The sequence below is a fragment of the Cyprinus carpio genome, chromosome A10 (genome assembly GCF_018340385.1).
Source record: "Cyprinus carpio isolate SPL01 chromosome A10, ASM1834038v1, whole genome shotgun sequence".
NCBI lineage: Eukaryota > Metazoa > Chordata > Actinopteri > Cypriniformes > Cyprinidae > Cyprinus > Cyprinus carpio.
Window position 1 is genome coordinate 19,578,848 of NC_056581.1, and position 15,000 is coordinate 19,593,847.

At 43.6% G+C, this 15,000-nt stretch overlaps 2 protein-coding genes across 2 annotated transcripts in view; one reads left to right on the plus strand and one right to left on the minus strand.

The window, feature by feature from the left end:
* The window catches only part of LOC109097447 (single-minded homolog 2-like), a 14,383-nt gene extending 8,482 nt beyond the window's left edge, over nt 1–5,901 (plus strand). The window contains exons 7-11 of the mRNA XM_042765668.1: nt 1,235–1,341; nt 1,667–1,814; nt 2,518–2,683; nt 2,771–3,005; nt 3,947–5,901. Of these exons, the coding sequence (XP_042621602.1) occupies nt 1,235–1,341; nt 1,667–1,814; nt 2,518–2,683; nt 2,771–3,005; nt 3,947–4,365 (1,075 nt within the window). The 3' untranslated portion in view covers nt 4,366–5,901. The remainder of the gene's footprint in view (nt 1–1,234; nt 1,342–1,666; nt 1,815–2,517; nt 2,684–2,770; nt 3,006–3,946) is intronic.
* A 463-nt stretch (nt 5,902–6,364) lies between these two features.
* Nucleotides 6,365–15,000, minus strand: part of hlcs (holocarboxylase synthetase (biotin-(proprionyl-CoA-carboxylase (ATP-hydrolysing)) ligase)) — an 18,718-nt gene continuing 10,082 nt past the window's right edge. The window contains exons 7-11 of the mRNA XM_042765665.1: nt 9,835–9,902; nt 9,584–9,744; nt 7,654–7,768; nt 7,385–7,580; nt 6,365–7,313 (exon numbers count right to left, since the gene is read on the minus strand). Of these exons, the coding sequence (XP_042621599.1) occupies nt 7,145–7,313; nt 7,385–7,580; nt 7,654–7,768; nt 9,584–9,744; nt 9,835–9,902 (709 nt within the window). The 3' untranslated portion in view covers nt 6,365–7,144. The remainder of the gene's footprint in view (nt 7,314–7,384; nt 7,581–7,653; nt 7,769–9,583; nt 9,745–9,834; nt 9,903–15,000) is intronic.

Genomic DNA, 15,000 nt, shown 5'->3' on the forward strand with positions numbered 1-15,000 from the left:
TTCATGCTTACTCAAAACAGTACACTGACTGAACCGAGCCAGATAAAACGAACTATTGACTCTGGTTTCGAGTCAAGAACCGTTTCTGTGGGTGCGTGCGATTCGAGAACCGAGGAGCTGATGATACTGTGCATGCGTGAAGCAGACTGTGTGTGTGCGCGTCTGAACTGAACTGGTTCTTTTGTGATTGTGTCTGAACTGATTCTGTGCTAATGTTATGAGTGCGGGTAAAACCGAAGGCTTGAATCAAGGGCAATCATCGCCAATGAAGTGTGTGTCGAGCGCAAAAGTGTGGTGTGTGTTTTCGGCAACCGGTTTATTGAATCGAACTGTCCGAAAGAAACCGGTTCGCGGAAAAGAACAGAACTTCCCATGTGTACCGGTGATCCGAAAAACCGATGCAACCAGTTCTTGACTCGAGAACGAGTCAATGTTTCGTTCGTTATCTGGCTCGGTCATCAGTGTCAGTCAGTGTACTGTTTGAGTGTGTGTGTACTCCGGATTGTGGTTGTACTCCGGGATATTGGTTGTGTCAGCCATGTTAAAAAAGTTAACAGCTTAAGTCATTTGTGGATTAATGCTTATTGTTGACGCGAACCGTTTCAAACGATTCAGTTCGATGTGGTGAACTGGTTCAAGAAGATCCGGTTACATCGAGTGATTCGTTCGTGAACCGGATGTGAGGTGAACGCGCTCATAACAGACCCGGGAGAGAAGACAATGCTGAATGTGTCGTGTGTGTTTGATATTTTTGGACCAAAATGTATTTGTCGATGCTTCAATAAATTCTAACGGACCCTCTGATGTCACATGGACTACTTTGAAGATGTTTTTATTACCTTTCTGGACGTGGACAGTATACCGTACATACATTCTCAATGGAGGGACAGAAAGCTCTCGGACTAAATCTAAAATATCTTATACTGTGTTCCGAAGATGAACGGAGTGTCTCACGGGTTTGGAACGACATGAGGGTGAGTCATTAATGACATAATTTTCATTTTTGGGTGAACTATCCCTTTAAGGATGTTCAGATATTTGTACTGGAAAACTGAGGAAGAGATTCATTTTTTCCTAATGCAACGACTTTATGAATTTAAGACTTTCTGCTCTGATTTAAGAGCTTTTGAGGATGAATTAAGACTTTTTAAGACTGCCGTTTCTTGAGAACTGTCCACAGCAGAGTTTCGTAAGATCAACAGTGAATGAAAGCACTTTGTTCTTTGTGTGTCAGGGTGGCCGAGTTAACGGGTTACGAGCCGCAGGATCTGATCGAGAAGACTCTCTACCATCACGTCCACGGCTGCGACGTCTTCCAGCTGCGATACGCACATCATTTACGTGAGTCGCATGCGCTTCATGCTCTGAAGTTCTGACACTCGTCTCAGCGCTGACTGTGTTCGATCAAGCAGACATTAGATGTGCAGGGTTTTGTTTGCACTCCAGGAACATGGTTGAGAACCAATGCTGATTCCTTGTTTGTTTGTGTGTCTAACACACATTAAATATTATATAGAATATGGATTATGGAATGTGTGTGTGTGTGTGTGTGTGTGTGTGTGTGTGTGTGTGTCTGTGTCTGTCTGTGTGTGTGCGTGTGTGTGTGTGTGTCTGTGTGTGTGCGTGTCTGTCTGTGTGTGCGCGTGTGTGTGTGTGTGTGTGTCAGTGCTGGTGAAGGGGCAGGTCACCACCAAGTATTACCGGATGCTGTCCAAACACGGCGGCTGGGTTTGGGTGCAGAGCTGCGCCACCATCGTTCACAACAGCCGCTCGTCTCGGCCGCACTGCATCGTCAGCGTCAACTACGTTCTCACGTGAGTGACCTTTCACCTCCAGCAGCACATCTGTGTGCTTCAGGGTTTCTGCAGCTTAGATGAAAGTACATGTCAGACTTTTAAAGACAAAGTCAAGAAAATTTAAGGAATAAATTGAAGGGAACACAATACGTCAATATGCTCTCTAAACCACAATAAGTTTTAATAACAAAATTAAATAATGAAAATACAACTTCCAGTCAATCTCCATTCATTTTTAGTTCATATAAAGAACTAAAAGAATAAGACTTGTTTTATGAAAAACGATCAGAATGAAGGGAGTTTATGATTAAAACAAGAACAAATATCTGTCAAGGGACTCACAAAAATCTACTTAATTTAAAGGAAAACAAGTTTTCATTCCTCACTGAGAGATATTTGTTCTCGTTTTAATCATAAACTCACTTCATTTTGATAAATTTTTTATTAAACAAGACTTCTCATCTTCATTTCTCATCTGCAGTAAACGATTCTTGATTTAAGGATGTTTAGATATTTGTACTGGAAAACTGAGGAAGAGATTCATTTTTTCCAGTTCATGCAGCATTTAATGCCACAGCTTTATGAATTTAAGACTTTCTGCTCTGATTAAAGTTCTTTAAGACTTTAATTTGTGGAAGGGTGAATTAAGGCTTTTTAAGACCCGCAGAAACCCTGTTCACACAGAAGCTGCACACACGAATGCCGTCTCGTATCTCTGTAGGGATGTGGAATATAAAGAGATGCAGTTCTCTCAGGACCAGAGCAGATCCAGACCGTCTCTCTCCTATAAGACCTCGAGCCTCGCAGCTCCTCAAGACTCACGCAAACAGCTGAAAGCCAAAGCAGCCAAAATCAAAAGCAAACCCAAAGCATCTCCATATCATCAGGTAAGAGCGCTCGCAGACTCACCCGGGAACGAGCAGACGAGTGTGGTCTCTGACATGTTTGTAACATCAGGCGCTTCTGGTTTCCAGACCTCACTGCATGCTGATAAACCGGAGAGTCCCTCGTGGAAGTCGGGCCCCTGCAGCCTGTCATCCTGTCAGGAGCAGAGCCACGAGCCCGAGCCCTACACATACACACACACACAGGCCACCCCACGCATCCTCTCCTCGCTGCCGTCACGCCGAGAAGCTCCCTGGAGCTGCGCTGGAGCAAATAAAGCTGCGGCACACCCGCAGACACCTGCACCCTGCAGCGCATACTCAGGTAACAACACACACACACACACACACACACACACACACACACACACACAGACACACACACACACACACACACACACACACACACAGACACACACACACACACACACACACACTGAGGATCAGACACACGAGAGTCACAGGCTTTCTGCAGGTCTTAATTCGCACTTCAGGGGCCGGCTGCATAAACCACTTAGTCTAGTCTTAAAAAGTCATCAAGCACTTGTGTGTGATGACGATGTGTGATCAAATGCTACAGTAAAATTTATTTCCACATTCTAGTTAAGCTATATATTTTTTTTACATAAAATGTTTTAAAAAGTAAAATTAAAAAGATCTGTTGGAAGTTGTGTTTGCTAATGCACCCCATTCTGTTCTCCCAAACATTTAAAGACCACATTATTATGTTCCTTTCAACTTATTCCATATATTTTCTTGACTTAAAAAGGTCTTTTAAAAAAAGTCTGAAATTTACCGTCATAAACCTGCAGCACCCCTGAGTGAGGACAGACGGACAGATCGTAGGCGTGTAGCAATACACTTCTGTTTAACAGTTTCTCCATGCAATAATTCGGCTTATTTATAAACTTGGATCATGAAAAATTTATTTTTGAATCATGAATTATTTGTTTTGGTCAAAAGTTAGTTAAAGTTCTAAAAATCAAAGGGACTGTTAAAGTAGTATACAATATAATATTAGTTACTTGTGTTAATCTTCACAAAGACTCTCAGCCATAACTGAGAACGATAGACAGACTTCAGCCTTCATGTAGCTCAAACTGTAGAGTCAGAGCTGTGCTTGCAACAGCAGGGTCATGGGTTCGACTCCCAGGGAAACTGATAAAATGTGCACCAAGAACACAGTGGATGAAAGCATCTGCAAAATGCATAAATGTACGTGCTTGATTACCTGCATTACTAACCGGCGGTGACCCTGTCTGTCAGGTTCGGTGCACGGCGGCTTCAGACCCAGCGGGGCGTTTAAAGAAGAGCCCTGTCAGAACCGCAGCAGCAGAGGGCGAGAGGACGAGCGGGTCAGACGGCATCAGGATCTCCAGGGCTTCGTCCAGCAGCAGACACAGAGACACAGTCCGTACGAGGACCGGAACGCCAGACTCTCGGAGCAGAACCACACACAGGAGAAGAGGCTGCTGGGGGCACAGAGCCCATACGTCTCTCTCAACCTCCACCACGTCTGGGCCAAACACGTGCCATCAGGACCCTACCCTCGCAGCCACTTAACGGACGGTTACCGGGGAGAGGAGGTGAACCCATACCTGTACAGGACCCAAAGCCCCGCGGCCGACACACACTGTGTTCCTCATTACATCGGCACGTCTGTCATCATCAGCAACGAGAGGTGACCCGCTCAGAACCGCTCGCTTCTACTGCTTATGCAAAACTACAGACCTTCTGTTCTCACACACACACACACACACACACAGCAGCGTCGCCTGAAGGAGAGTCGGGAATATAATTTCTACACGATGAGCAGCCGGCACATCTGGAACTCAGACGAAGGAGAGAACGCGTTTCGGTCATTCAGGGTCTCCAACATGAACCTTATACTTGCTGCACATTATTGTTCACTGAACTCAGATATGCAAGACATAACCATCCACATGTTTTTGTGCCAACATTTACAAAATTAAAATATTTAATCTAATTTAGCCATAGCAAAAAAAAGCAAATGTTTCAGCAGAGGATTTCTGTAAAACATCAGCACTTAAAGCTGCAGTATGTGATTTCTGAGAAACGCTGTTGAAAGCGGATTGGACAGAGCACCAAATCACACTCGTAGCCAATCAGCAGTAAGGGGCGTGTCCACTCATGCTGGGGAGGTGCATAGCATGCGTGTGAATTTGGGGGCGGAGCTATCAGTTTAGGGGTGTTTGTTTTGGTGATACAGTGTTTCTCAGAAATCACTCTGTGTGTGTTCGGATTGAAGCGGCGCTGCGCAGACCCAACGGTGTAAGACATCAAAGTACCGTGAAATAGATCACGGTACATACACACGTATCTGAAGTGATCGCCATAGTGACAACAGCCATTCACATTACTTTTCCAGTGTTCCAAGAACGCCATTGGCTAGCGTCTGCGCTATAGTATTGGCAAAGGTAATCTGATTGGCCGACGCCATCGTTGGTGCTTAAAGTTTTTCACAATTTTTCAACTTCTGCCAAAAGCAACGCCGGTGACGTGACGGATCCACAATTCAGTTCGGCAACACATCACACCAGCCGCTTCGAGCCGAACACACCCTCTCAGTAAACATGAGGTGTTTTCAGCCCGCGAGAGACTGTTATTAACACTATTATTAGTGCAGGAACTTTCATCTCCGACTCCTTCTGAGAAAAGCCCTGAGGCACGTCACGTTTGGAGATCTAATACTCGCTCTGTTTGTTTGTTGATGAAGACTGCGGCGTTTTATGATTCTGAAGAAGCGCCAGCGGGCTCCGTGTCCGTCCCTGGGGACAGAAGATTGGAGTCTGGTATTAGAGATGATAGATCTGGTTTGACCTTCAGGTCCCTGCAGCTGAAATGGTTTAACAGGATATTGTGGATGTGGCGTTTATGGATCTGAGGCGAGCTATTTGCGTAATGATTTCTAAAGGTTGAGTGTGTATTTACTCGGCGTCATCAGTTTAAAAACGAGCCGAGCACTGGACCACCTGAAGAACCGTAGCAGAGATTTAATAAGACCGATCTCTGCGAATGTGATGAATGTGAGAAAGTGGGAGACGATGAATGGGTTTGTGATGAGGTGAAAGATCTCAGACCGTTTAGCGACGCTCGGAGGAATATTTTCACCTCATCAAGACGAGCCTGAAGCACGAGGTGCAGATGACAGATGAGCTGCTGCTCATAGAGGACGGATGAAGATGACACTGCCAGGAACCCCCCCCAACCCCCCCCCCCCACACCACACCACACCCACAGAGTCTCACACACACTCTCTCTCTCTCTCTCTCTCTCACACACAGAGTCACACACACACTCTCTCGCTCTCTCACACACACACAGAGTCACACACTCTCTCTCTTACACACAGAGTCTCACACACACACACTCTCTCTCTCTGTCACACACACACACTCTCTCTCACACACACACACAGTCACACACTCTTCTCTCTCACACACACACTCACACAAACACTCAGAAACATTCTCCCTCTCTCTCTCTCACACACACACTCTCTCTCTCTCTCTCTCACACACACACACACTCTCTCTCTCTCTTTCTCTCTCTCTCACACTCACACTCTCTCTCTCTCACACACACACACACACACACACACTCTCTCTCTCTCACACACACACACACACAGAGCCTGAGGAAACAAACACACTGAACAATCAATCAGTCACAATCATTTTATTTCATTTTATACAACTCGGGAATGTCTTCTTTAAAAGGGATCATCTGTATCTGTTTACAAACCACGAATCATTACAAAATATTTAGTGATAGATTACCTGACGTGATATGAATATACAAAATCCAGCGTGCAACCAAACGAGAATTACAGACAAAAAGTTTTAACGAGCGTCAGTCAGATTTCCACATGAAGCTCTTCAGTTTGCTGAGAGTGAGGCCAGTGTTGGGTTAATAGAGAGTAATCCACTACAGATCACTAACTACCAATCTAAACTAACTCCTCACTGTACTAAACCAGTGTGTTCCTGAGATGGGAAACTTCTCTCATGGGAAGAATCACAGAAACCCTTTTCCACTTGATTTCAAATCAATATTTCTGAGCGTAATGTGATGAGCATGTGCTTTTCCTCAGTAATCACTCTGATCCATTACACCAAACACTGAAATATCGCTCATATTAAAGCCCATAAACGTCCCTTCTGTCTGTCTGCACGTTTACTGGTAAAGTGAAATCAAATCACCAGAGATTGACTGGTGCATGTTATTCTGCAGCACACACCACACACACTTCTCAAGAGTCACATCTGTCGAGTCTCCTGTTAGACTCTGAAAAGCATCACACCGCAGGAGCAGAACAGAGTACAATCAGGCGCTGAAATTAGTTAAAACAACTCCGAAAGAGAAAGACATTTCTGCTAAATGAATTTGTATTAAATGATGGGTGAGCAGCTTGTCAGTGTAGGAGACGTGTACTGGAGATCTTCAGCTGGTTTTGGTCACCACCAGGTTCCTCAGCATGTCGAAGGAGTTTCCGTCCGGCTGCACAGACACGACCTGCTCTCCTGTCCTCACCTGCAGGAAGCCGTTCTCATCCAGACCCACCACCTCGGCCTCGGGCCCGTCCTCGCTCCAGAGACGCACACGTGTGCCGCTGAAACACAGACAGGCGTCAGCACACACGCGCGCGCAGACACAGGTGTGTGTGGAGGAGGTCAGACTCACCTGTGCACCCATCTGCTGTAGTAGAGCGGCAGCAGAGCCTGCGGGCCGCGCAGCTGGAAGTCCGAGACGAAGCGCTCCAGCAGCGTGACCGAACGAGCGATCAGCTGATCCGGAGCGAGTGTGTCCAGGTTCTGCTGCAGCACCAGGTCGTTGATGCAGACGGTCGGGTTGCTGTTGCTCACGTTAAACCCGCAGCCTGCAGGAAACACCACAGACGTCACACTGAGACACTGTGAACCGACTGACCTGCTGACCTGCGGAGACCTCACCGATCAGAAGGCTGAAGGTGTGCCCCGTGACGGTGGAGTTGACCAGAACCCCGCCGAGCTTCATCAGGTTACTGTAGTAGATGTCATTGGGCCACTTCAGCCGCAGGTCCACGTCCTGCAAAACACATGGAAATATGACGTACGTGTGCATTCATGCATTTAAAGAGATCGTTCACAGTAGGGGTGTGCGATATTGACAAAAAAAGCTCTCTGAGATCTTTAGGTCTGCCGTGGACTCCTCATGTTGTTGATATTCTTCATATTCTGTGTGCAGGTCAGTTCACAGCTGTGATAGAAAGTAGCAAATCTTTTTCAATGAGTTTAAATTGGTTTTTACCTTTTATAGGCATTTTCACCTTTATAAAGCCATTTTTTCTGAAAGTGTGAATCATCTTTTGAGTCAAGGTCTTACATTTAATCAGAATAAGACTTTTGGGCTTTCACCAGGCAAATGGTGACTAAACTCATCTTTGCAATGCAGAGGAAACACAGAAGCTGCATCTGAAGAGGCTTTTAGATGTGTTTACACACTGTTTAATGCAGGACATGAATGCTTTAACCTGCAGTTACAAATGCAGAAATATTTTTTTTATTTTTTTAATTGTTTAAAAATATATGTGAAGATATTTTTTGTGTGTGAAATTAAAACCGCCAGTAGGTGGCAGCAAGTCACTGTTAATAAGTGAGTCATTGCGACTGAACCGAATCATTTAAACAGTTGATTCATTCAGGAACAACACTCATGTTGCTCAGAGATGCAAAACTGTGCTGTGGTTCTGTTTGGAATTATTATTTTTGTTGTCGAAATGGAGCAAAAACAGGCAATATTGTGTCTGAAACGCAAGTCTCTTAATATTAACTTGTTGTTGATTGGAATGTTGTGTAAATTTGGTGTCTTTTGTAATCATGCTGATTTTTGGAGAAAAATATCTCTCTTCGTGTGATATTAATTATATGAATTATATATATCTATATATTTGTAATCATATATATATATATACATACACATTTTCTGCCCCTATATCTTGAATTTTGTGTTCATTCAAAATGCATTTTAATAGACTGAATCACGCGGTGAAGGAACGCACTCAAGTATAAAGCAGAGCAGAGGTGCGATGCAGAAAAGAAGACTGATGATTGGTTCTTAAGTACTTCATGTGTGTGTGTGCAACACAGCTAAAACATTAGGAGACATGCTAGCACACAATATCACGTGATAACTTCACTCGCTCATTCAGTTACAGCAACACTTACAAACAAACTCTGATCTTTCATTTGACTTGATTGATTGGTTATTAATATTGCATATACTTTGCATAGTTCAAAGCAGGGTTTTTTAAACTGGGGTCCAAGCAAAAGCAATGCAGAATAAATAAATAATAAAAATAAGTAATAATTTTAAGTACATAAGTAAATAAACAATATGACATACTACAGTGAGTAGAAAAGGGCAAAATAGAAAAACAGTGTAAAAATGTAAAAATAAATAAAGATATGAGTAAATAAGTTTGATAAAAAAAAGATTTAAATAAATTAAATACATATATCAGTAACATAGTATAGTTCGTAGAAATCAAATTTTACAGATTTACAATACTGATTATTCCACAGTATAAACTGGGTCTTTATAGCTGTATAAATATATCTGTCTTTTAAATTTTAGCATGGGGGTCCCTCGCAGGAGAATGAGCATATTTGGGGTCTGATGCATCTTAATGTTTGAAAACTCAAAGCATCAGAGCAAAATAAACACCAAAATGATGAGCACGCAAACCCTTGTGGAAGACACTGCTTCTCAGTTAAACATTTCTCCTGAAATTGATTTAAAGTACTTTTTCCTCTGCATCCCACACACACACACACACACACACACACACACACACACACACACACTTCAGTGGCGCAGACTCAATCACACGTGTGTGTGCACCTCGTATCCGGGCAGCGTGCGCACAGACTCCACCACGGCGAGGGCGGCGAGGTGCTGCAGGAAGGGGATCCTCTGTCCGAGGCGTGAGTCCACAGGAAGCTGCAGGTGGAGCGTGAACATGGCGCACCCCAGCGGACTCAACCAGGCGTTCCCCCCGCGGCCTGCAGCACAGCAGCAATAAATGACCCGCTCCTTTACATGCTAAACCAGAGGTAATGTGACTGTGTGAGAGCCGATGGAAACCCGCTGACCTTTGCCCTGTGTCTGACGTGCTGCTATGGCGATTAACCCCACTTCCTGTGGCGACTGCAACATCATCCTGCAGGAGGAAGAGAGAGAACGAATCAGTGAAAAGCAGTCATCCTGCTCTCAGCTGCACGTCGAGTCACATTCATGTCTGTAGTGCTTTAAATAAGCAGAAAATAACAGAATCATTGATGCGAAATCAAAAACATGAGGCATGTGCACTGAGGACTGAGAGCTTCTCGCAGGACTGAAACTGACCTCTGACCCCATCCCCACTAACACAAACAGCCATCCACTTGACCTCAGTCACGCTGGACGCTCGCTCTCACAGTAACTGCTCACAGTAAGCACTCACTACTCCTGCAGAAGTTTAATAAAGTCACTTCCCTGCCGTTTCATCCTCAAACGTCTCGCCGTTCCTCATTTCACTTCTGAATCTCAACGAGCGAAAGCAGACGAAGGTTTCTCTTCACGTTACAGGAGCGGGAATCTTGGATCCGTGTGTCGTTCAGAGCAAAGACATTTACAGAAGAGCTTAAGCTCCACGTCTTCAGTCTGCTGAGCCGCTCAAAGCCCGGGACACACAGAGCAGCATTCAGCTGCACAGAGACGCGGAGCGAGGAGCGGCTCCGCTGTAATCCATCTATTCAGCGCTGCATCATGGGACGGCTGTTCAGACAGAGCTGCCTATCAGAGGAAACTCCAGCCGGTGCGTGTGCTGATCGTCCAGGGAAGAGTGTTTTCTAGAGTGACCACAGATGCTAATTTCTCCAAGAGTTTTAATTGAACTGGACGTGCTTGCAAGAGTAAGAATTGAGAAGAAAAACACTGCAAAAACAGAAACCCCGGCGGTCTGAGGCCGCAAACACGGACACAGAGAGCAGAATCAAAAGTGCCAAAGCGACCGTCAAACAGAGCTCATATGACCAGAAAAATGACCACGATAAATGTCAAATCTTTATTTCTGTCAAGTTTAAAGCCAGATTTTTGCTCCAACATGAAAGTTGTAGAAACCAGACCATTCATTTTCCCTTAAAATAAATATCTAAATATAAAAATTAATTTCTTAGTTTCTGCATGTTCTAATGAGTGACATTGTCTCAAATCAAGAAACAGGTTTGGGTTGCCTGATAATATTAATAATAATAATATTAATAATAATATCAGTTTTTGTCTCTTAGAAATGCACATTTGATAGTAGCTTGAGTTAGGATGCAGAGGTACATTTTTGTTCATGATCAAAATCAATATCATCTGTGAAAAATTATAGCAACCTCAGTTTTTATATGGTTAAATTTAATCTGACCAAGTTTTTATTTATTTTTAAATTAAGCATTGGTCTTCCATAGTAGCATACATTTAAATCATGATAAACACAGTTAAAACCACACATATAGCACCTCAATACCATGGTAAAAATATAACTATATGGTTTTTAGGAAGTCTATTTGTATGAAAAACAGAAATCTAAAAACATCCAGTATAAATGCACACATGCTACAGCCTAATCACAAATACATACAATACTATAATTATATACCATTACTCCTTTAATAAAATTCAGTGTTAATATCCCAAATGTCTGCTACAATACAATGGTGCAGTGAGTGTTACTACAGTAAATCCAGGTTAAATGATGGCGATGTGTAGATTGAAAAGCCTTCTCGTTGCACACAATGTTCGTCCTGTTTAACTAGTTTAAATCACAGAGTCATCTGTTCATCGCTCTATTCGCGCTTCACACTGGATCTCGTAGCAGTGTTTAGGGTCGCGTGACTGTGTGAACGCATCTGCTCCAGTGAAGCTCGCGCCGCGCTGCAGGCTGAACTGTGATCCGAGCGGATAAACCGTCTGTGTGCTGCGAATCAAATGAGTTGCGCTGTTTCGTTCCACTTTTGGCGCATAAAAATTGTAACGAACATTTATCTAACTCTTCATATCGTTTTAGCGAGGAAAATGATATGGCGATAATTATCGTTATCGAATTATCGGCCAGCCCTACGATCAAATGTGCAAAACACTGCAGAAAGTGAGAGGGATTTGTGCAGATCTTCAGTGGCAGCTCTGCTGAAACACACACGCATGCAGCTGTTGAGATCATGACCTCGGAGCAGCAGCGGCCGGTTAGTCAGACGCGGGTAATTGAGAGCTTTCACAGTTGGGCAGGAGCGGCGGAGACCCCCGCGAGCGGATCGTGACGCGGCCGCAGCCGAGCGCATCAGGAGCTGACGAGCACAGACGGAGCTCTGCAGGCCTTCAGCAGCACAAATCAGCTCTTAATAAGAACATGAGCCGCTAACAGCGCAGAGAGAGAGACGCCACGACCTGCCTGTGTGTGTGTGAGTGTGAGAGAGAGTGTGTGAGTGACGACCTGCCTGTGTGTGTGTGAGTGAGTGAGTGAGTGTGTGTGTGTGTGTGTGTGTTTGTGACATATCAGGACACAGCTCCGTATAATGTCATGGGTATGTCACAGGTATTACAAGGAGAGGGTGACTTATGAGGACATAACCCATGTCCCCATTTTTCAAAACACTTATAAATCATACAGTATTAGTTTTTTTTGAGAAAGTAAAAATGCACAAAGTTTCCTGTAAGGGGTAGGGTTAGGTGTAGGGTTGGTGTAGGGCGATAGAATATACAGTTTGTACAGAGTAAAAAAACCATTACGCCTATGGAGATGTCCTCACAATTCACAAAAAAACGTGTGTGTGAGAGAGAGAGAGTGTGTGTGTGTGCGAGTGTACAAGTACGTGTGTGTGAATGTGTGAGTGAGTGAGAGAGAGGTGGGGGGGGTCATTCTTTCATGAGAAAAGAAAGGTGTAGATCTGGTTTGTGTCACTCATATTTTGGTGTTATTCGTGTAGATTTTATACACAGTGAAAGGTTACAGCACAAAACACACACTGTATCTAGAATCACAAAAATGAATTCAGCATCTATTTTGTGTTTTTCTGAAGCTCCGCTGGAACACAACACTAGAAACACCAAAATCACGGGTTCAAGCGAAAAAACACAATACAAGAAGAACCGAGATCAAAGCTTCTGCTGAAGAGAGAAACGACACAAACCCTGAACACACATGACAAAAAACTACAAGAAACCTCTCATCTTCTCTCTCGCTCTCGCCTTTGTTCAGCAGAAATCAATCCCTCTCAGATTAACACGTAAAGAGGCATCAAATTAATTTCAGCAACACAAATATGAGATCAGCCGTGGATCACACACACAAAGTAATGCTCTTAGCGGCTCAATGAGGTGTGTGTGTGTGTGTGTGTGTGTGTGTGTGTGTGTGTGTGTGTGTGAGTCGAGGGTCAGTTAATCTCATTGTGTGCAGCCGCATTAGGAACAAACCTCAGTAACGGCCTGAAAAGACTGAAAGAAGAAAAGACGCACCATTAGTAATTAAGACACAAACAATGAGTGAATATCAGTCTCTCACACTGCAGAGAAAAAACATGATTAAACAGTCTGATGACACATGAACGTGTCCAGAAATGCACAAATTCAGTGTTTTTACTCTATTACATCTACACACGATCATTACATCAGTCCAGCGTCTGCTTACCAGCGAGTGAACAGATGACCAGAACACAGACACCACAACCAAGTCAATGTGTGTGTGTGTGAGTGTGTGTGTGTGTGTGTGAGTGCTTTTGTTGTGGCCACTGAGCCAAAGGGTCAGTCACCCGGAGAACCAAAGGGGTCTCTCTCTCACACACACACACACACACACACACACACACACACACGGTTGTAGTGTCAGAAAGTGATAAGACTTTAATTTTTATGGAGGTTGCCATCTTTGACATTACTTTGGTCACTGTTGCTATGGTAACTGGTAAGGAATATGGGTGGTTGTCATGGCTTTAAATAACCGCACTGTGTGTGAAGGTAACCGTATTTAGGACTTAAATACAGGACTGACAACCGTCTTCTGCTGCTGTGTGAACATTTCCTCACTGCACAGATCTATTCAGACTCAAACTATTCACACATTAACTTCCATTCATACGCAAATGAGTGTTCATAAATTCATATTATCTAATTTTATATTGTCACCAAAGATATTGCAACAATATTGCTAATATTTGGTGTATTGTCCATTGTCACAGAATCTAAAGCACATGAGATCCATTAGCGTCCAACAGAAGCTCTGAAACCATCGGCACACGAACCGGACGCACAAACACTCATACAGAGCAGAAATATGACACACAACACGCATCAATGTGTGGCCATAAAACTGGATTTCCAGCTATTAGCATAAGTATATTAGTATTGATCAGGCAGGGGCATAAATGTGATGATCGATCCGGGCCCTCTAATCTGTAAATGTGATTAATTGGGAAAATCCTGTTTCTGGAGGAGCTGCAGCAATTACCATCTTCAAACAGAAACACAGCTGATCAGTCACTTTCTGCTGTTAGCAACACACACTCATATACACACACACACACACACACTCTCTCACTCACTCGCATTCACACACACACACACACACTCATATACACACATTCACACACTCATACACACACACTCACTCTCTCGCATTCACACACACACACTCATATACACACACACACACACACACTCACTCGCATTCACACACACACACACACACACACTCATATACACACATTCACACACACTCACTCTCTCACTCACTCGCATTCACACACACACACACACACACACACACACACACACACACACACACACACACACACACACACACACACACACACACACACACACACACACAGTGGTTAAAGCAAAAAAAAAAATCCTGAGCCTGAACTTTTTTCCGGGGCGGGGCAACATGCAAAGACTGTGGCAACTTTAACATTTGAAAGGATACTATGGCAAAGTTATTGCCTTCTTTATTCAAACTGATTTTCTTTTTCATAAATATATGGTTGACCTGAAGAATGAAAGCTGTATCATACACACACAAAATTATGAGCTATATCACTGCTTATCAACACTAGGGGTGTGACACTTAGCTCACCAGATGAGACAAAATACAGATACTTGGTTCACTAGAACAAGACAATATTTTAATACTACTTTCAAGAAATTTTCAATGACAAAATAATTGTCTTTTAATTACAAAAATTATAACAATGCAGTTGTATTTAGAAATATTTAAACTAATCTGGGGCTGTAACTCA